General features: G+C 44.1%; 2 protein-coding genes across 2 annotated transcripts in view; one reads left to right on the top strand and one right to left on the bottom strand.

Annotated features, from left to right (window-relative positions):
- The window catches only part of LOC139294290 (zinc finger protein Aiolos-like), a 28,789-nt gene that overhangs the window by 1,065 nt on the left and 5,926 nt on the right, over positions 1 to 21,798 (top strand). The window contains exons 2-4 of the mRNA XM_070916146.1: positions 18,737 to 18,811; positions 19,762 to 19,827; positions 20,120 to 20,230. Coding sequence (XP_070772247.1) covers positions 19,776 to 19,827; positions 20,120 to 20,230 — 163 coding nt within the window. The 5' untranslated portion in view covers positions 18,737 to 18,811; positions 19,762 to 19,775. The remainder of the gene's footprint in view (positions 1 to 18,736; positions 18,812 to 19,761; positions 19,828 to 20,119; positions 20,231 to 21,798) is intronic.
- LOC139298020 (insulin-like growth factor-binding protein 4) lies at positions 2,962 to 16,741 on the bottom strand. The gene is made up of 4 exons (XM_070920841.1): positions 15,851 to 16,741; positions 7,635 to 7,798; positions 6,424 to 6,549; positions 2,962 to 4,337 (listed from the first exon to the last, which is right to left on the bottom strand). The coding sequence occupies exons 1-4, from the start codon at positions 16,206 to 16,208 to the stop codon at positions 4,200 to 4,202; spliced, it is 786 nt and encodes a 261-aa protein (XP_070776942.1). The 5' UTR covers positions 16,209 to 16,741; the 3' UTR covers positions 2,962 to 4,199.

The raw sequence follows: 21,798 nt of genomic DNA, 5'->3' as shown, positions 1-21,798 counted from the left end.
AAATCCAGTAACAATATATCCTCCTATATTTCTTTTAGGGTTGAAAAAACGTATATATAAACGTATTAAATACTTAACCCAAACGGCAAACATAACATTAAGTTTTGAACATTAAATTAGTGTCAGTAATAACTCAAAAAAACAACACAAACTCATCAAAAAATATATTACAGCTGAGATAAATAAGCCTTTAAAAAGATAAATAAGAACTATGATAAAAACTAAATGAAGACGTGGGTGACGTTATTGATATTACTACTCCCCCCCCCCCCCCCCCCCGTATCCTACACACACACTACTACCAGTATTACTACTGCTACTAATAATAACAGCAACAACATCATAGTTTCTAAAGTGTTTTAATTGATGTATTACAATGTGTACATTTTCATCAGGTAAACATTTACAATGTAACTGATCGCTTGAACCTCTATATTTCAGTTCTTTGATCACTTCAGTGTTTTGAGTATAACGGTCCTGTTCCGGACAAGATACACAAGACCATGGCTGTTTCCAAACCCCCAGTCCATTTGTATGCATGCAAACGTTACTTCATGTCTTCTACACATTAATAGATAATATCAAAGGCAAACAGGAACAGTCTATTCTCAAGAAATGCAATTACGGTTCAGTACAGAAAAGGTAGAGATTGAGCGACGGACTATAGCTTAAATACACAGTTTATGTAGTCAGAAGGCCTTTACAAAATCAAAGACAAAACCATTTGCCATCTCTCTCAAAGATTACGAATAGACAAATGTGTCTGAATGTGCGTAGGAACACTTCATTAATTGATGGACGATAAGATAAGATTGTTCTGGAACTTTGTTTGTGTGTGCATGCAGTTCACTGAATGAGTGTTGACGTCTCCAGACACTTAGCTTGTAGTCTTTGGAACGATTTTTAGGATATTTGGTTTTTGATCATTTTTAAGCTGCAGCAGTGATTCTCCACCCATACCATCTTCTGTCTATCTGTCAGTGTTTTGGTGAACTACCTTTGGATACATTTCTTTCTATAGTGACATGTAAAAGTGGTCATCAGGTGGCAATGCACCAGCAATGGTTAGAAAATGATCATTGGCTTCAGTGATTATATTAAATTCCTCGCAGTACGTAGTGTTATTAGTTGCTGGGGACCAAGAGTGTGGACTTCTGACTGATATTATATGTGACAGAATGATTAGGCCAACACAGAGACAAGAAAAGAAGTTGCCTTTGATCATTTTTGTTTGAATAGTTTATTATGATTAACCATATAGGATGTGAATCTATGGCAAATGTATTGTAATTCTATGTTTCGTTTATACCAATTTCATAAGTGAGTTTTGTACCAAAATTACAGAAGATAAAGTGCACAAAAACACACCATCCAAGTTTGTATGTGTACAAATAGTAGGAGGGTTGTTTTAATTGTCCAGAATTTCTCCCTCGCCCCCTGAAATACCTTCAGGAATACACTGAAGATGCATCAGAGAAACCCTCAGTCTGACAATAAGGGTCAAAATATGTCTGATTCATTTTGGAAATGGTCTCAGTTAGCTGAGTTGAGATTACTGGAAGAGAGCAACTACTTTTCACACCTGAGGGTTATATGTTTCACTACCTTGCACCATAAACGAATAAGAGAAGCACCAAATGCAGAGCATTTTAGAGCCGCAACGATTAGTCGTTTCAGTCATTTTTCAAGCAAAATGTCAAACATTTGCTGGCTCCAGCTTCTTACATGTCAGGATCTGCTGCTTTTCTTTGTCCTTTATGATAGTAAATGAAGTGTCTTTGGGTTTTGGGCTGTTGGTAGGACAAAAGAAGCAATATGAAGGCGTCACTTTTGGGCTCTGGGAAATTGTGATGAGCATTTTTCACATTTTTTTTCACATTTTATAGACTGAACGATTAATCGATTAACCGATAATGAAAATAATCGCCAGATGCAGCCCTAGAACGTTTTACTTTTCTCAGACTCTAAGTATATACTACTTCATTCTAGAAAAAATGATTAGACCAAATTCAATATGGAAAAAATGCATAATAATAGTAGTTTTCATGGCACTCTTTCAATTTCTGTGTGAAGATGAATGAACGCCCCTTCAGTGTGTTGTACTCAAATAGTCCCATTTAAAGCTCAGCTGATGTTGAGGTGAAATCAGAGAAAGAACCAAAAATCTATTGTGTGACAGTAGCTGTGAACATCTGTCTCGTTATGATCAACATATCTGATATTACGCACCGACCATTTGTTAGGTGGACATTTCTTTGGAATGACCCGACCCTCTCTCCGGACTTGCTGCGCTCCTCGTCCCTCTCCTGTGGTGAACTAACACCAATAGCGACCATCCATCCACACAAGATGAGTCTTTGCTCGAGTCAACAATAACCAAAGGTTCCCACGGAACAGATAGAGCAGGCTGTCCGTATCTGGTGGTGACAAACACCAGCATTAGCTTAAACCCGCTACTCTGCCGTGAACTCGTAATGCACAACACCAGTACAATCAAAATGCTATAAGAATAATACCAGCCTCTCCTACGGTATCGAAAGTATTTGATGAGTAGCTATGTCACTTACGCTGGTAATACACTCCTGTAATTATTAGTGTGATGCCCTACAGACGATATGAAAACTGAAAACCAGCGTTGTCAGATTAACAGGAAATTCTGGTTTCCACATAATCATTATGCTATCTTTACTGCTACATCAGAGTCCTCCATTCAAAACGTTATCTTAAGTAGGAGTTGCTATGCTGCCAGGAGCTTAATCATTACAACTGTGTATTTAAAACACATCACGCCTGCAATTTACATCACCGGCCAATGGAACATGCAGCCAGTTCGCTTCAGTGCAAAAGCCACTGTGGGATGTTACTTTTATGTTTCAACAATAACATTGAAAACACACATGGAAAGCTTTTCTCGATAGCGAGTGCAGATGGTCACACCTTTAGGTGATCCTCACACTTGCTGATGCTAATTGCTCCACTTCCTGAAAGTCCCGGTCTTCTGTTCCAATCCTAAATAATGCCCAAAAAGTGCAGAAGCCATTTTTTTTTTTGTTGTTTTGTTCTGTTTTGTATTTTGGCACAATCAGTATATAGCACCACCAAAGTTCTGCCAAGCAGTCTGTTTGGAGAGAAATCCTGTATGTTGAAGCATATTCATACAAAACACGAGAGTCACGCTGGCATCTTAGCACCAGCTGCTGGAAAAATAAGATTATCCTATCAGCAGCGTACAGAGTTTCTAGCCCAGCTACGCTGCCAGTCCTTCTGGACCATGATGCTAGAGAGAGCTCGTCGGCAAAGAGAGGAGGATGCTGAGTTAACCAGGGGGTGATGAAGCAAATCTATTCTGGCCTTTCAGAGATACAGTTTTTCTAACTAATCTCACTTTTCACTTTGGTCTTGATGTTGTGAAAAGCTATGACTTATCATTTGGTAAGTCAGGGCAGGGGACTGGGGGGACTACCCCTGTTGCTTCTCATTTTATCTGTTGTTCTCATCCTTCATCCATCTTTTATTGCTACTTTTGTCGCCGCTGAAACTAAACTTTGTGTTTCAAACACATTTTATGGTCATTTTGAAACTACTTACCAGGTGGGTGGGGTTTTACGACATGTATATAGGACAGTAGAATAAGAGCCATACGTTACAACCAATTACACACATTGTGTGAAAAACTAGTACACAATCCTTTAATTGCTTGTTGTCCTGATGCAGTAATTCCAACTGATCTAGTGCTCCAGAAAGAATAAAACAAACGCTCCGGTCTGATTATCTGGTGGGTTTGATGCCTTTTCTCACGTTTCAAGAGTACTCCACTGAAGTTAGACTAGAGAAAACATCACATTTGGCTCTCTAACAAAGATCACAACTACGACTGTTATCTGTGGAAGGTTTTTTTTTCTGCCACCTGTTACTTTAAAGCGCATGTGTCTAAAGACTATCTGTCTCAAGTTCACATAGTAGAAACAATACACAACAAGTGCTCAAAAGACTCAGAGATCACACACTCTCACACACAGAAACAAAATAGCAAAAGAACTCAATTCAATGGTTTCCTTTTTGTTGCGCAAGCTCAAGTACCGTTGGCCTCAGGTGAAGCGAGGCTTGAGAGCAAAGTCCTTTCCTCGTGTAGTTCTACTAATAAGCACCAGTAGAATTCAGCTGCTCCTGCACACCCCCCCACTGCTACTCCGCACTCCTCAATCCCGCAGGGTAGCAGTCATTAACTGGTGGCAGTCCAGATCCCCTCGCAGCTCCAGCGGCCCCGGCAGCCTCATGCCTGTCTTCTGATCCACGCACCAGCACTTCCCCCGCTGGCCATCACGTGCGGGATGACACTGTGGGCATAAACGATATATAGGATATTCATATAACAGCTTCTCCAAACTACAGGTTCAAATATTAAAGGTGCTGTAATGAATAGTTTTATATTAACAATGGATCAGATGACTATGTGTAAAGTGAAAGGCGCCACTCATAATGATCAACCCACAGACACTTATCACCCGACTCTGCAGTTCCTCCCAGCTTTACGGAGCTTTTCAGCATCATTTAAATCAATTTTTTGGTTTTACTGCCCGCAACTTTACTGTTTTGGTATACTTTCCCCATTCTCATCTGTGGGTGCTCAGCAGCAGCAGCAGCAGAACCGCTGTTTTCAATAAAAAAAGCTCTAAAAATCCACCATACATTACATGCCCGGCACCAAATGGCGCACAACGTTAGCGACTAGCGAGTAACACAGCGCAGCGTTTAGCAGGTGAAGAGACAGACATTTCCCTCAGGAGTTGGCGGAGAACAAAACGGAGCTAAAAGGCGAGTGAATATTGGACTCACATCCACCAGGCAGACACAAACTCCCACTGAGTGCTAACGTTGCTTCGTATCTGCTGTACGTGTACCTAAGCTAACATGTTCGCCAATAAGGGGATCATTTGTCAGTGTTGTGCTTACAGCGGGTTGTGCTGCCCCCAAGAATCAATGAATGCAGGTTTATACAAACCTGAGCGCTAGGTAAGAGGTTACAGACGTGTGTGACGGTAATGTTTATTTGTATAGGGACAAGTATGTAACTTAAATCAATGCCACACACACAGCACAGCACAGCATTTATAGCCGAAGCTAGTCTGCAATGCCCGTCCCTAGATGGACCTTTAAAATACATAAAACTTAACAACAGATAAACAAGAGACAGTATAAAACATACTCAACAGTAGGTACGTCCATTAAAACCACAAAACTCTGGTTTGACTCTCTTGAAAGAGTAGGTAATGCTTCTTTGGCAGGGCCTCAGACCTGCAGCTTTTAAAGTCTTTAAAAGATGTTTTCATTGTTTTTGCAGCACTTGGCTTTTTCCTGCGTAAATGGTCAAATGACTGGAGTTTGTCAAGTATAACACTATTTTAGCGCCAGAACACATTCAAAGAAGTTTGTCTACTTACCCAAAAACACATTACAAACAAACACAACAAACTACAACCAGCTGGCACTTAAAGTTGCCATAAAGAAACTGTGAGAAGTAATTCAAGTAGTTTCATTATTTGATTCAAAGCCTCCTGTGAACTTTTAACAATTCCTGTAATACGAAAATGATTGTGTGATTTTGCACTTTTTCTGCCTCCAAGCAAGACCAGTTAGCAATCTCAGAGCAACTCTGCCATGAAATGATCACCAGTTGTCCCCCCTGACCTGTGCTTCACTTCCCAATAGGGTTTTTTTTTTTTATCACGATGCAGTTTTAGTTAAACAGTAAACAGATGCCTGTGAATGCGAGCAGACAGAGATACTTTAACCATGTTACACAATCAACATAACTCAGACTTGATGACTGGAGCCTTCGCAGAGCTTTTCCTTTTATCACTGACTCTGCGTCTGCTGCTTTGATTGCACACGCAACTCAGAGCGGCCTTATCTGTGTTTTTATGCTCTCTGATTCTTCCACTCTTATCTGCAAAGTTGCCCAATCTCGCAGCGGCAGAATAGGGGGGGGGGGGGGGGGGGGGAGTCACTGCATCCAAAAGCTAATTGCATCCATCACAGCAATAAAGTGATTAGTGTCCAACAGTTTAGGGGAAACCACTTTACACACGCAGTTCAACTGTTTGAATTCTGAAAGTAAATCACTTTTCATGTGAGCTTAGAAAAATAAGGTCTTGGCATCACCGCGACAGCTTGGAGACACTTTTGTGTTGATCTTGAACTAGTAGGACAATATTTCATCGAAGTCTGCAGGCATGTTTTGTGTTTTGGCCTGCAGATTGTTGATGTGGTTTGAAAGGAACTGTTTGAAGTATAAAGATAGGCATTTTTATTTTCATTGGCTTAATAATAGAGACTCACAGTTCACCAGTACACAGGCCCAAGCAGTGGTCTGCTCAGTAATTCAATGAAGCTCGTAATGAGTGTGTGCCTGAAGTCGCAGACCTGCTTAGCGTGGAAATCGCCGTTCTTGTCACAGTTGGGTATGGGGATTGTGAAGAGATCATCGTGTGTGCGGGTATTCGATGCCAGTCTGTCCAACGCTCTCTGCAGCTCAGCGCGACACGGAGCCTGTAGGAGAAATGATTTTTGATTTGGTGTTTATTCACGTCAGCAGAAAACTGCTGTGTAAATAGAAAAACAACAACAAAAAAAACGACCACCGTAAGTTAAGATATCATCACAGTTAGTCATAGAAAGTAATGAACAATGAATATGCAAGTACAGTAATAATGTGATTTTAAAGTAGAAAATAAACATCAGGCAACTCAGAAAACAGGAAATGTGTTTGGATTAATACTTTTATATGTATATAATACGCTTTTGTCCTCTATTGGAGTAAAAGATTATTACATTGCCTCCAGTGCTCGTGGGAACTCGTGGCAGTTGCTGCAGAGAGGAGTTTTGTGAGTATTTGATTATATTCTCTGAGCTGTGTTGGAAAAAAATCCCAACTTTCATTTGTCCACCAGGATTTATTTATTGAAGTCAAAAGTCAGAGTGCTGTTATGGGGTGATAGTTCAACTCAACATCACACTAGTTCGACGCTAAGAAATGCCACCGCCATTACGTGGTTTGTGCACGTGGATGTGTCTGCAAATAGTGCTGAGAGTCGGCCGCGTTGCAGTCACAAGCCAACTAATGATTGCACATGAATGCATCATTCTGACAGCCTATCCAACTGCTTTTCCCACAGAGACTTTAAAAACCATTAAAAAAACTCATTTAAAAACATAAAATATAAGGTAAACCTACCTGGGTGGGCAGCCCCCAAGGAATCTATATGTGGGAGACTGTGGCATTACTGTGCAGTCATGTAACACATTTCTGTGTTAAATGAATGTGGTAAAACCAGCCTGTTACTGATTAATAGGGATGTTATGATCCTGCCCTTGCCAATGTTAAAACAGCAAATTGCATGTTGATGTCAATGTGCACCTGCACTTTATTTTGCAAGACCGCAATTAAATGTTACGGTCTGTAAATAACTCATTTGTACAATTTATAACCTGACTGTTACGCTTGTGGCTTTGGAGCTATAAAGCCGTAATGTAAAACACCTGCTGGGTGCTGGGCCATGTGCTTTGGAGGGGATTGCCCTGGGTTTGTTGTTTTCTATGAAACTGATAAGATGTCAGAGGATCGTGCCGCTCACCAGCGCCGCCTTGGTCTCCTCCCTGGCGGTGTTGCTTCTCTGATTTGTGGATTTCGGAGGGTGTCGGGCCAGGGTCTTCTGTATGCAGCGCTTGTCCTGCGGGCTGCATCGGATGTTGCTGTTGTTTGGGTGCTCTGGGATGATCTCGTCCTGCCTGTCCATCGCTGAAGGACAAGGAATAATGCTTTAGTTCCTTCAATTCAGCAACAAGGTCAACAATGCGCTGTCAGAAGTACCACATAAACAGTTTGTCAAAAAGATTTGCAGGGCTTTTGTTGCGTGATTGTCAGTGCAACATAATAATATCACACTTAATGATACGAGCATAATTTAGGGCAACATCTATTATTTGAATGATTTGCGTGGGCGTCAGATATAGAGCAGGAGCTGTTCTGCTACTCCTCCTTGTCCTTCTACATAACACCCCATACAGCTGAACGTGGTGAGATGTAGGCTAAAAATGAGGCCAGGTTAACCTCAAGGACACTGAGCCATGTTCCCGCTCTGGGGGGTAATCTGTACCTCAGCCTCTGGCCCTGGTACTTTTCAACCACCGCACCATAGCCGTGCCACGAGCTCTGAGGCTTTTTAAAGGATGCCACCCCTGTTCTGCCACCCTCTGTACATTGTGGTCTGTGCCACATTCACCTTTGCATCCCTATAATCCTGCTGTTCAGTGGCCCTGCAGGCAGCCAGCTGCTTCCTCAGGAAATGCCCCCCCCCCCTCTTAATTCTCCACCTCTCCACAACAACCTCAGTCTGTGCCAGATGGAAGTTGTTAAAGAGTATTTGCACTGTCACAAGTGGGCACAAGTGTGTGTGTGTGTGTGTGTGTGTGTGTGTGTGTGTGTTTGTGTGTGTGTGTGTGTGTGTGTGTGTGTGTGTGTGCGCGCGCGCACATGCTGGTTGGTGATTGGGGGGTACAAGATGGGCACAATAGAGGAATAAAGGTTATGCCTGTCTCTCTTTGTGCACATGTATGTTGCCTTTCACCTGTGGCTTATAAGACAGCGTTTTCATGCGTTCTGCTCATAATCCATGGCATTTTACAGTTTGATGCGGTTTTACCATTTTGAAGCTGTTCTCGTCCTAATAATTGAACCAAGTCTGAGCTCTGGTTAATATCTAAGGTCACTGCCAGGCATCCAGTGAATTGCGGTTGGCAAAGAGACAATGAAGGTGGGCCAGTAGCCTCGTGAATCTTGTGCAATGTGCAGCCTTTTCCCAGGTCTATACGGACACACATCCAGACCAGTGCAAGCTTCTTTTTTTCAAGCTAGTCCTGGTCCTGCTGTATTCAGGATGTTGATCCAGGGCCATTATCTGGTAATGACTAGAATTTACTTACAGCTTGGTGACAGGAGTTGGACCAGGTTTCTCTAAACTTCATAGACAGTCATCTTGCTTTGCTTGACTCGTCGGGGGGGAAAGTGTCTCTTGGCTGTTTGTATTTTTAGTCTTGTTGTTGTTAAGCCTTGCTCATCAGCACTTTCTTCCACAAGAGCCAACGGGGGTTTCAGCTGTTTCCTTCGTTCCAAGTTGTTCTTTCTCCCCTTTTGCCAGTTCACACTTTTCCGATTCCACGCTCTTTTGTAGGGCGAGCCGAAGCCATTCAGAAGTGGGTCAGGGGTGGCATGTCCTGTTTGCTACCACTGCTGTTTTCCACGGAGGAAGTCGCCACTTCTCTGTGTGGTTTCATTTGATTTGGATCAGCAGCTCTTTTGAAATGTAGTTCCTACAGTGCATTATCAGCCCTGGAGCTGATTGCAGTGCATTTCCAGTCACAGGTGCACAGCAAAGATAAAGAAAGGTCTTGAGTAAAACAAGACATAAATATATAATCATACGCTGAATCAGGACCAGCCTTCACCTGTCTTTTTGGTCTTTTTGTACACTGTAATAAGCCAAAGCTGAGCCAACAAGATCCAGTAAAGACATAAACAAAGACCACTACCTGAAAAAACACTTTCAACAACTCAAAGTGTTACAGAACATTTTGGAGGAGTAGTCTACCCAGAGAGTATCCATTTTTCAGGAGATTAGTCGCTGTCAATACAGTATAACAACACTACATCACTTGCGGTCACATCACTTGATCTACATTAGGACAAAGTCTGTGCTACACCTTCTGACTATAGATTTGTCTTCTCTTTGCAATGGAGCACTGACATGAGGAACTAAAGGGGTCATCAGATTTCAAATTCCAATGTTAGTGCCGTTAAGGCTGAACTTGTAAACCCCGAAGACAAATATCCTTCTCAAATAAATATTTAGTTATGCTCAGTGGGATTGGCAGAGTACTTTCCTATGGTTTATACTTCCACTAGCTTAGAGCTTAGATGTAAGCCAAAAGACAGTCCACTGTGTGACACATTTGTACAAGAACCTGAGATGCACCCTTTTAAAAAACAATGCCTTAAGATAGATAGATTAGCATTTACATTTGAGTTTGAAAAAATAAAGAGGAGCTGCTAAGCTACTTCCTTACAGGGTGTACAGTCCGACTGATGTATCAGCCAATATTAACTTATCACAGATATATCCGTATTGGTGTGTGTTATGGCCGATAAGTAACAAGAAATCGCAGAACATATGTAAGCGCACTTGCACATTTACTTTTCAACTGTAAAATGTCCAACTCGGTACATATTTTGGTCAGAATTCTTTAAAAAACTAATTTAAAGGATCCGTATAAAAGAGCAACTTAAAAGCAGCTAAAAATCTTGTTTTGGCTGACCTCCCGCTGTTTGACTTCAGTGGTGTTGAAGTGTACTTCAGAGTGTGTCAGTGCACAGTGACATCACTGTTGGGTGTGGTTACAGGTCTACCATAGCACATTTCTGAGCAAACACACTGAAAACTTTAGACCAAAGTGGGAAATGAAACATTGCTTTTCAGCCTGGTGTTAAATTAGTCGTTACAATGTTTGTTTATGTCATATGCTTATGTAGAAAAAAAAAAAAAAGGGCCAGGGCAATGGAGCAAAGTATTGCTGAGATGAATCTTATATACACTATTGGTCTTCTGGATTTAATGCATCCTAACTGTATAGTTGCTATGGAGAGCCACTGCTCATCACCCAGGGATCAACTCCATTACTGAGGCCTTTGCCTCTGCCAAAGTTATTCCTGTTAAGTCACCTCATTCATTTTGCAAACATTGGGATTAGCCTGAGTTTAACAAAGTCAGTCTATAAAACTTGCCTCGAGTGGATTAAAATGTGAATTTCACAATGCAACAGAAAAACACTGTCGTGTTGTGATTCTCCTTGACACTTGATAGAATAGATTATACTGTATTGACAGCGACTAATCTCCTGAAAAATGGATACTCTCTGGGTAGACTACTGCTCCAAAATGTTTTGTAACACTTTGATAAGTGTTTTTTCAAGAGTTTCTGGCAGCGAGCTCAAAAGTCAACTAGGCTTCCTACCAAAAAACTGTTCTTTTCAGTCAACAGTGGATGCTGCCAGAGTATCAGAACACTGGTTTCCAGGCAGAAGATTTCCTTGAATCAGTTAATCATCAGAGTTGATGTCTACTGCAGTTGTGAGAACACTGTTCAAGACTACCGGCATGTGCTGAAAGAGGGCCAATGACAATTTGAGAACTCTTTTATAGTGTCATTTGTCAAAGGAAAGATAGAAAATGAACTCAAGTCTGAATCACATACCAACCTTTGCGAAAAGGAAACCTGCTGCTGCTGCACGGCCTGATTCTGCTCGGGCCACTTCCTGTTCAACTGATGTCAAAACAGACATCCAGAAGTGCAACATGTTTGTGAGTTTGAATCCAAAGAGAGTACAGGAGCAGCAGTTTACTGTCAAATTAGTGCTGATTTACCCTTCAAGAAGCAGAAAGTAACCAGGAGCAACAAATCTGAAAATGATTAGAAATGCCTACTTTGAACCCTAAGTTGCTAACTATAAACTCACCATCACTTTTAGCCACGGCAGTTTCTTTCCTTTCTACCAGTTTGTTCACTTTCCGTGGAGAAAACACTTTGGTTGCCTCGGCTTAATACTTTGAAAAACATTGTAATCCAAGTCAAAGGCTTGAAACTCTCTGTTATTGTCACTAATAAGCCAGATGTAACACACACGCAGGGTCGTGGATCAGAGACAGAAAAATATGAATGAAGGATAGAGCAGAGCCTCTTCCAAATGGACCATAATCAGGATAAACATTATCCTTTATCCTGACAAAAATCTTTTGGATCAAAACATTGTACGGCATGATGAAAATAAAACATGTTTTGGGAACTTAAGGTTTTTCCCACATTCACCGCCTCCTCTGAGATTCATAGCTTCTTCTGTTTTGTAAGGAAGCGATCCTGTTTTTCATCTAGATAAAACGATGGTTCAAAGACATCTGAATCTGTGTCACTTATTCAACAATATAAACTGAACTGAGATATCGTCGTCTATCTTTGACCTCAAGGACGTAACTCCATGAGCCGGGCTCCAGCAGATTTATTTGCTTGCAGATCTGGTCTGTGAGTAAATTCAGTTATAGTGGGCTGGGGATAATCGTAGCCATCCATCACTTGTTGATGCACTGATGCTACTACTGCATGTGATGAGTAGATCTATGAATAGAGGGAAACCTGCTGCTGCAGTGAATTAGGTCAAACTATTTTGAGCTACATCATTAACTTAATTTTGAGTGGATTGTTCTTGTTTTAATAGATGTACAGAAGCAGGGTCTTGAGTGGGAAGTGCAAGGAGAGGGAATGAATACAGTGTTTCTACCAGCCAGTGAATGGGCCTACTACCTGCCGGAGGTAGTTACAAACACAATTTTTAATCTTTATGAAAGGCCTGAATTAACAGTAATGACCGCTGCTCAGAAAATACACTTCACCATTTATGAAGATATTGAGATGTAGATTGCTGCATTCTTTTTGTTGCTGAATTAAAAGGTTCATGCGTGAAATCTCAGCCCTTGAGGAGTCACTGTTCTCCTCAGATTAGGCCCGTGTCGTGGCCAGGACAACGTTGGATTATTTATGTATCTCTCAGCTCCAACACTGGAAGGGGGTCCTTGTCCCACGGAGGACAGCAATTAGCTAATCACATTTACTCCTGCACAAGAGCCCCAGCTGTACAAATGTGCTGCACAATCCAAAGAAAGCAAATACACAACATTAAGGGACATCTGCTGAAAGAGCTTTGGGAAAATCCTCATGTAGCACCCCCCAAAAAAAAAAAGACATCCACCATCTTTAACCAGTTCGCAACTCCCAAAACGTGCAGAGGAGTCCTCGCTCGCAGGAGAAAAGGAGAATCTAGGTTAGCATGCTGCTTTCATAAAGTCCTGCGTGCGTCACAGCAAATTGGGCATAGTTGGACAGAGTCGGGCTCCACCGGCAGCTTCATTCATGCAGCCCCTTTAGTGCCTGTAGGTGTAAGCCTTTTCATATCTGACATCTGTATCAGTTTGTAAATAATATCTGTTTCGCTGTCAGAGGGAAGCGTTTGAATATGACACCGGGGCAGACTCGGCAGGAATGAAGGGACAGATGCCAACACACGCATGATGATTTATTCTAAGTATTAAGATAGCAAGGGTTTCTAAGAATGGGATATTAAGATGCACTAAAGCTGTCTCAGACCTTGACATAAGATGCAGTATAGTGCTTGTTGTTGCTATGGAAATTTGGTTCAAGAATAGCCTCAAGGTTGATACATATTTGAGAAAAAGAAACAGTTTGGAATCAAAGAAAATGGGCTGACAGCTCGTAACTCTTGCCAGCCTGGTTTAATGCATAACACTTTTTTCATTGGTAGTTAGCAGCAAGCGGCGATCGTGAGGCAGCACAAATCGCTGTGATACAAGTGTTGTCGTGCAGTGTCTCGATGCAGAGCTGGAACTATTAGCCCGAACACCCTAAATTCCCTTCATTGGGCTGTCGAGATCTGCCTCTATCCCAGGGTCCCTTTTCATTATGGATTCTCTTGGTTTTTAAAAACCCTCTTCTATTTTTATCTAGCATGTTCACTGTTGCTAGGAGTGGGGCAGTGTCAGACATGTATTCAGGAGATGCACCCCCTTGTTTAATAATGCATAAGTACGGTGAATGCGCCACAAAGGAAATCTCCTGCTTGTGACTGGAGTTGCTCTTCGCCTCTCCCCCGTGCCTCTCTGATTGTCTCTCCGCTGCCATGGTTTACATTGAACATTCTTATACAGCAGATCTGAGCTGCGGCCCAGAAGAATTGATTTACAGTGAGATTTATTGGGCATAGCTTCCCCGCTTTGTTATGACAGACTCCGGGGGTGAGAAGGAGTGCGGAGGCAAACAGAACTCAGCGCTCAGATTACAGTACACCAAAAACAAAACTTATGAACTTTCCAAAATGTTCCGTCCACTGCCGCCCCGCCCTGGAGAAAGGACCCGAGACTCCCCCCGGTGCGCTATAACCCAGTTCCGGGCCAGCTGATCGGACAACACGCCATCAAAGAGCAGAAATATTGTTCAGGGAGAACAGCCGGGCCAAGCTGAGACAGCCCTCCGTTTTAATCATGCTCTGAACAGCTTTCCTCGTCTTTCTGATTCCATTTAGTCATGCTATGTGCCGGCCTAACCTATGCTGGCCCTGCACAGAGAGCAGAAGGCTCTCATTTCAGCTCTGGCAGCTAGAGTGCCGATGAGCTCATCCTCATGAAGGAGCTGGACGCGGTGGGCGATGCGCTCGAAGGCTTGTTAGGGCTGGGGGGGCGGGGGTGTGCACCCTGGGCCAGGGGAAACAGATGCTGCAATGAAGATGAGCGTCCTGGGACTTTTATATTGGCTAAGTTGATCCAAATCTTTGGTGTTCTGGCGCTAGCAGATAGCCCACTGCCATTACCAGTAACTGTCTGGGAGCCTGGGCTCAGTGGAAGCAACGGCGGGCCAGTTAGTTGATAATCTGGGACAGATGAAAGAACCACCTAGTCTGCGACACATTATAACAATTGTCTCATATGGCATAATGGAAATCAACACCACTCCCTTTGAGGAGAGCAGAGGAAGACAAACAGTGGAGACTGTTTCTTCAGTAGAGAGAAGTTAATGGAACTGGAATGAGCTGGAACTGGATATGCAGATAAGACATCCAGTATTAGACGTCCCACTGTGTGAAAGTGGAAACAGACTTTCGTCTTTGCAAAAGGAATGCAACAACAAAGAGGAGAATGAGAACCCGGCCCAGAAGAGTGTGATAGAGACATTGACAGCAAAAGAAGAGTTAGACATCTGCAGCAGCAGGAGAAGGAGGAGGAATGGGGGCGTCCATGAAAGAGCACCAAGTGAATTACTGATTGCAGAGAGCTCTAATAGCCCCAGACTGGCCACACTCCATTACAGTCATTTCATACAGCAGCTTTTATTACCTCCTCCCATTACAAACACACACACATATTCACTTACTCACACACACACACACACACACACACACACAGACGCTCACATTCCCAGTACCACCACAATGCATTTCACTGCCTGCACTACAAGACTACCTGCAGGTTTAACATTGGCGTGATGAGGTAATTGCACACCCAAGGGTTGCTGGGAAAGTTCATTTTTAGTGTCACTATTAGCCAAATGCACGACTCCTTCACGAAAAACGAGTAGCTAAGTTGCACGCCACACAGTCACAGAGAGGGCAGACACATAACAGCACAAGCTCCTCACACACACACATGCACATGCACACACGCCCACCCCATCTATCACCACAGCGCTCTCCTCTCTGAAGCCTGCCCTGCGTCTTACAGCAGGGCCCCTTTCACAGCGAGCGGCCGCAAGACAGCAGAGGGACTGTGTGCGCTCTCCCATCAGGCCATGCGTGAGGAGCTGGTGTGTGTGCACGCTCTGGTTCGGGGCTTAGCCGAGATTAGGGTAAACAAGCAGCACATTGTCACACCCCTCCCGCCCCAAACTCTGACCCTGCCCAGCTCAGGTAAGGCCCACTGAGCGGAGACAGAAAATATTCTGGTCTGCTCGGCCGCGGGTCCACAGAGCGAGAGGGATGCAGAGACACCGGTCCCGGTTTAGAGAGACCTGGTCAGCTGTGGCTGCTTCATACTTTGAGGGCATCTTGACATGGATGCAGAGACATTTGCAGATGTATCAAATGTGTGTGTGTTTGGTGCTTTGAGCATAATTGTAATTGACAGTAGCTAAAGTGCCCAGTGTAAAGAAGTGTATTCGTCATCAGTTCCCTTCGCTCTCACCTGAGTTCTCCTCCACCTCTCTCTCGTCGGTGCACACCCCCTGGCCGTGCATCAGCGAGTGCAGTGGCCTCTCCACGCCACGCGGCGGGTAGCAGCGGAGGCCCGTGCCACATCGGGGCGAGTAGACGCCGCAGTGAGCCCCTTTAGGCAGGGCGCAGGTGGGGCAACAGCCGCAGCCGGGCTCCCGCACCGTCTCCTCGCAGCCCTCCGGCAGACGGCAGCTGGCCAGCCTCTCCTCGGAGCACACCGGGCAGCGGATGGCCTGGTCCGATAAGCACAGCGCCACCAGCGACAGGGTGCCAAACGCCCAAAGGCCCCAGCAGGAGGGAGCTACTGCCATGCCACCTCCACGCACCATGGCAGCCCCGGCACCTGCACGCAATCCTCTGCCCTAGTGTATGATCCCCCTTTGCTTCCCCTCTCCTCTCTTGAGTGGTGTGCGGCTTTTGATCACTTTCTACTTCAACGGCAGATCTTAGACCAGCAAGGGAGGTTTGAGAGGAGCGCTTTGTCCAGGATGGTCTTTGATATTTTCAGCTGGTTAGTGTTTCAATTGCAGGGACACAATGCCTCTGCTGTATTGCCTCTCCGTTCCTCTGATTCAATTTCACAGCGCAGAAATTGGAGCCTGCTTGTGATCTGCTCGGCTGGCGCATGTGGTGGTGATAAGAACTAGTTTTTTTGTTGTTTTGGAATGAGCGGTCACAGGCAGGATATATCCACCACTGCGTTCAGGTGAGTCTTGCTCTCTCTTCAAGTTTGAGTCCCGAGGCTCGTCCCGCCCTCTAATGAAGCACCGAAAAAGATCTGGTCTACAAGAGTCCAAAATGCAAAGCAGGTCATCAAAAGACAGTGTTTTAAGTAACAGCTGCAGTTTCCTCCTCTTGCTGGTGTGCAGTGCAAAGGACTCGCTCCTGAGAATGGCTAAACACGAGTGGCTCTCCTTGGACTTTATACTGGTCCATGGACACGCCTCTTTCTACAGTGAGAGAGGAGCTGAAAGGCACAGCGGAGAAAAGCCAGGCTAAAGCTCTCTCTCCCTCTGTCTCCCTCTGTCTCCCTCTGTCTCCCTCTCTAGCTCAATCTTACTCAGGCACACAAGCTTATATACACTCTCCCTCACTTGTCCTCTCTCAATCCTGAGAGCACAGAGAGAGAAAAAACAGCTGAATCGCCCTCTCACTTGTTCACACACAGAATACACTTCACCCCCCCCCCCACACACACACACACACACACCACCCCACCACCACCACCCTCCTATTATCACTCTTTTCGTTATTATTCCTAGTCCATGTGACGCTTGATATATTGACTTGCACTGGCGAAACATTTGGGTCCATAAAAAACAAAAAGCAACTGAGAACACATCAGTACTGCTCAGCACCTCAGTCAACATCAAATGCCCAACACATATGTGCATCTGGGGTCCAAACAACAAAACAACCCCATGCCTGCTCCCTCAACAGGGTCTCGGTGTGTGTTTACGCTTGTGTTTGCATATGTGTGAGTCCAGTGGTCAGTCCGGTCTGTGCCGTTGCCCCTCCACCCCACCCAGCCCCTCATTATATCGGCCCCCAGGCCACTCTTTCTCTTTTTCTCTCTCTTGCTACTAACTGGAGTGGGCAGCTATAAAAGGCAAATGGACAGTCTACCACCCCCCCCCCCACACACACACCCACCCACCCTCCTCGCTGCTGCCCTGCCCCCACCGGTCCTAAAAAAGCCTCGCAGGATAAGTTTTAACAACGCTGCAAGCTGGGAGAGTTTATTATACATGTGTGTGTTTGTGATCATGCAGGAGTCTGTAAATCAGCGTGCTACTTTGTTCTTGTCTGCCTGTGTGTGCAGATATGCCCTACACCCAGCCTTTAAGGTTTTGAATCATGGCTTTTATTGGTCGATGTCTCTCTCTTTTTTCTTTTTCCTTCTGTGTGCCTTTGCCTCCATTTTGCCATGGAAACCCAGCATGTATTGTAATGCCTTTGTGAGTGTGCTTTCTCTCGGCTTTTTTCTTTCCGGCTGGTAGCTGGTTGCCATAGGCGGGCCAGGGGCAGCAGGCAAGCCTTACAAGGCTGTGTGCACCACTCAGGTGGGTGCTGCAGCGCGCGTTTGTTCGTTAGTTGCGCGGCACCCGGATTCCTCACCCGTCCCCGCTTAGCAAACGATTAGAATGGGGTCAAGATATCAGCGGGCCTTGCTGGGATTCAGCCACGCTCTGCACTGCAAGTCAGATTTTTGAAAGAAAAACCACATCTGGTCAATTTCATGGGAATGGCTTTAAAGAGATGACTGACTGTAATAGCAATGTACTAAAGCAGTTGGTAGTTAATGGAGCTGCTCACTGAGCTCACAAGAGGGCCAGCAGCTTCATTATGTGTCATTTATGAGGTGTTTGTGTGTGTGTGTGTGTGTGTGGGGGGGGGGGGGGGGGGGCATGCAGGATGGTTACTCAGAGGTTAGATAAATGAATGTGAGCTACAGTACAAGTGCTTTTTACATTTTTGCACAGACTTATTTTATTGATTGAGGAGAGAATAGTTGGTTGCTGAGAAGTAGCTTTCCAGTTTGGCCACAAGATGGAGTAACAGCTCCTTAAATGGAGACAAGTCAGGAGCCATGCAGACTGCCTGAACTGATATCAAACCCCCATAATCAGTCCTTAGTTTCACTCATACACGCCGCGTGTTACAGACTCCACATGTTTAGGTTTAGAAAAGGAGTGTTTATATTATGATCATGAAAATGATAAGGAGTCATCTAAACTGGTGCTGCCACTCTGCTGTATGAACATGCTCCGGTCTTTGTTGCTCCACCTCGTTGAAAATAAGTTCCTGTTCCTTTAAGGGATCTCTCCAAGTGACGTTGCGTATATTCCATATTCAGAGAGAAGTCCAGTGGCGGGGTGTGGAATCTCCCACTGCGAGAGCGGTTCTCCTCCAGGTGCTGAGCAGAAAGCAGGTAAGGTCATCTCGTTCATTACTCAAACTTGCTGTTACCCTCCAACCAAAAAGCAGAACCCCGAAAGTACCTTGGAGTTAACTGTAACGTGTAGACATGCGCTTCTCAATTTCATTTTGACCGTATGAGAAAGTTTGTTATTGCTGTATTTTCCTCACTGAATGTGATGTAAGAGTAGTTACAACTCTATAGTGATGGGAGCTGTTTCAAAGTAACTATACACTTCTTATTTTTTTGTTACAGTTACATTTGTATTGTAAATTTTAAAAGTATTCGTACTTTATGAATTTGGATTAGTTCACTGAAAACTGATACCGCTTTTAAAAAGTGCACAGCTGGATATTTTATTCCTTATTCATTTTAAAACCATGGCTACATGTGTCGGAGCCTCGCTGTCTGTTGGCGTGGAAAGCGCTTTTACACTTGCTCCTATGCACAGACCCGGCAGGAAGTACATGTGCAGTGAACATCATCTCTTTCTCATCAGGCTAAATGTAGTGACAGGGTCGAGCAATCAACCGTGGGCTTTTACCCCCCCCCTCCCACACACACACACACACACACACTTTTGGGGGGTTTTTTGGTTTGTTTTTTTTTTAAACTTCTTTTTATGCCGTAAAACCAACAGGAACAGTGAGATGCAAGTGTTACAATACAAGTGCTTCTATTTCTTCACGGGCTTTGTAGAAATAGTAAGGGAGGTTTTTAATAGTGTCAAGGACATTAAGAAAGTTATAGTAGTGTCAGTGCCTCAAACAAAATGTCACATCGCGAATGTATGCGACAAACCCGCCATTTTTATAGTATAAAAGCGTCTCTCTCTTTATTGTTCCGTAAACACGCAGACCTCGTTCTGAAAGTAGCAGAAGGGATCTGGCTTCACCTGGTTAGACTTCCAAACTGTGACTATAACTATCTCATTAACCAAGTCGTGTGACTCCTCTCCACAGAACATTGTTTCATCATGAACACAGACAAACATCCTGAATTTACCGCCCAAGAGGGAAACGGGAGGGGTGAGTGTCTGATTCCTTGTCTTTAGCGTCAAAGTATACGTGATCAGGCTGCTCACATTTCTCCACAGTTGCCCCCATCCTGCCGACCGCGCTGCCTGAGCACACGTGACTGTAGAGCATTGAGAGCTGAAGGTGCATGTGTGGAGGTGTTTGTGGCAGGCTGCAGCTGATATCAGACCATACGATTCGTGAAGGGATTCTAGTATTCCATTATTCTAACAGAGAGCTGTGGTTCAGTGGTTTGAAGCTCTTTTAAACGTTTTTACACGGGCACAACGTGTCACTTTTTCAGATGTTTGCAGTGATGTTGCAGATGTGAAGCCACAGGAGGAGGAAGAAGAGAGGGAGGATAACTCATTCAGTGAGAATGGAATGCAGGGTGCCGAAGGTGTGACGGATCCACGTACGTGTACCCACACACACACACCACACACACATACGCTTGACATCTTTCCATTACACTTCTAATTTAGCCATCAAGCTCGCACCGTCTAGCATCGTACAATTACTTTTTTTTTTGTCCACGGACATAACGTTCCATAATGTGGAAAGTCACTGCAAACCCTGAGGTTTAATACGCTGCTGTTAATAAAAATGTCAAGTCTAGCAAAGGAATTAAATAACATAGCTTCTTTTTAGCGTTCTTCTTTTTAGCGTTCTTCTTTTTAGCGCGGCCGCTGTGCATTTCTGCCTTCATCTTAAGGGTTTTAATGGTTTCATGTACAAGTGCGGTAGAGTTTTCTCAACCCATAGGAGCGAGGAGGAGAGTTTTGTTCTTTGACTTCAGTGAAACATAAAAATAGACTAGATGCAGTGTACTTTAAACAGCAATGAGGTTTACATCTCATAGACAAGTGCCCGAAGTAAAAGCCATGTGTATGTTATCCAACTGATTAGACAGGAAAGGCATCATCTAGTTATCCTGGGGTATAGTTAAAAGTGCCTTTTTCTGTGGTGTGTCTCCTGCACTTGGAAAGTAATTACCATATAATTCTCACAATTTGATTGAATCTGCTTTCAACACTGTTTGGAAGACGGTAAGCAGTAACATGAGTGCCAGTCTGGTTGTGTTCCTCCCTGCAGGATCATGTATTGAGTGATAAAACGTACATCTTAGTTATATAATGTGACATGTTGACATTTTCAGATATTATTGGTATTTCTACGTACAAACCCTGCAGGCTACCCTCATTTCTAAACTGTGACCACCTTGTTTCACACATTTTATTTTGAGTGTGGAAATGTTTTTAACTCAGCCTTGTGGCCGTAGTCCCTCTTGTGTCACAGAACATGGTGTTACATACAGCACTCCTGTTTATTGATGACTACCACCCATCTGCCCTACTGGGTGCATTTCCTAAAGCCCTGCTCTGCGTCTGAGGCGCAGCCTGCGGTTGACTGCTCTGAGACCCTGGACTCTATATCGGGCCTCTCGGAGCTGCAAAGTTTCCATAGCACCTCTCAGCGCTTTCCACAATACAAGGCGCTGCTCTTCAGCTCATCACCAGTCACCGCCAAGACCACAGTGTGGTTTCTGGATGGAACTGAGTACGCTGGGGGTTGGTTGAGACTTACTAAGAGGCTAGGTGAGAGGTCCTGCAAGCCAGGCCTCGGGACTCTGCGTGTCAACAGTGGTGTTGAGAATTTTGCATACAGTTGATCCTGCATGGTGTTGAAGTCTGGGGACCTGTGGTCAAAATAGTCAAGAAACTTGCTTATTGCAGAAATGAACTAGAATTAGTGCTCTGCTGGCTGATGGAGGAAATTAAGGAGGACCTTTGGTGCAGATTAACATTGGATTTGGGACGTTTGTCAGTGCCTGTGACACCGGCATTAAACAATTTGAACCTCTTTTTAAAAGCAGATGAGTTATTGGTGTTGTCTGCATGAGGCGCCTGCTGCGCCTCTCTCCTGCCCTGGTTCTAGTTTCTGTGTATTCAGAGGAAATGCCTTCCCCTTATCTCAAGCACA

The sequence above is a fragment of the Enoplosus armatus genome, chromosome 2 (assembly GCF_043641665.1).
Source record: "Enoplosus armatus isolate fEnoArm2 chromosome 2, fEnoArm2.hap1, whole genome shotgun sequence".
NCBI classification, from domain to species: domain Eukaryota; kingdom Metazoa; phylum Chordata; class Actinopteri; order Centrarchiformes; family Enoplosidae; genus Enoplosus; species Enoplosus armatus.
This window is presented reverse-complemented; position numbering and strand designations above follow the sequence as displayed.

Coding starts and splice junctions, on each gene's coding strand:
- LOC139298020 (XM_070920841.1), bottom strand. CDS start 16,208: ATGGTGCGTGGAGGTGGCATGGCAGTAGCTCCCTCCTGCTGGGGCCTT. Junction 7,799..15,850: donor AGAGGTGGAGGAGAACTCAG/GTGAGAGCGAAG, acceptor CTTGTCCTTCAG/CGATGGACAGGCAGGACGAG. Junction 4,338..6,423: donor GCGATTTCCACGCTAAGCAG/GTCTGCGACTTC, acceptor TTATGCCCACAG/TGTCATCCCGCACGTGATGG.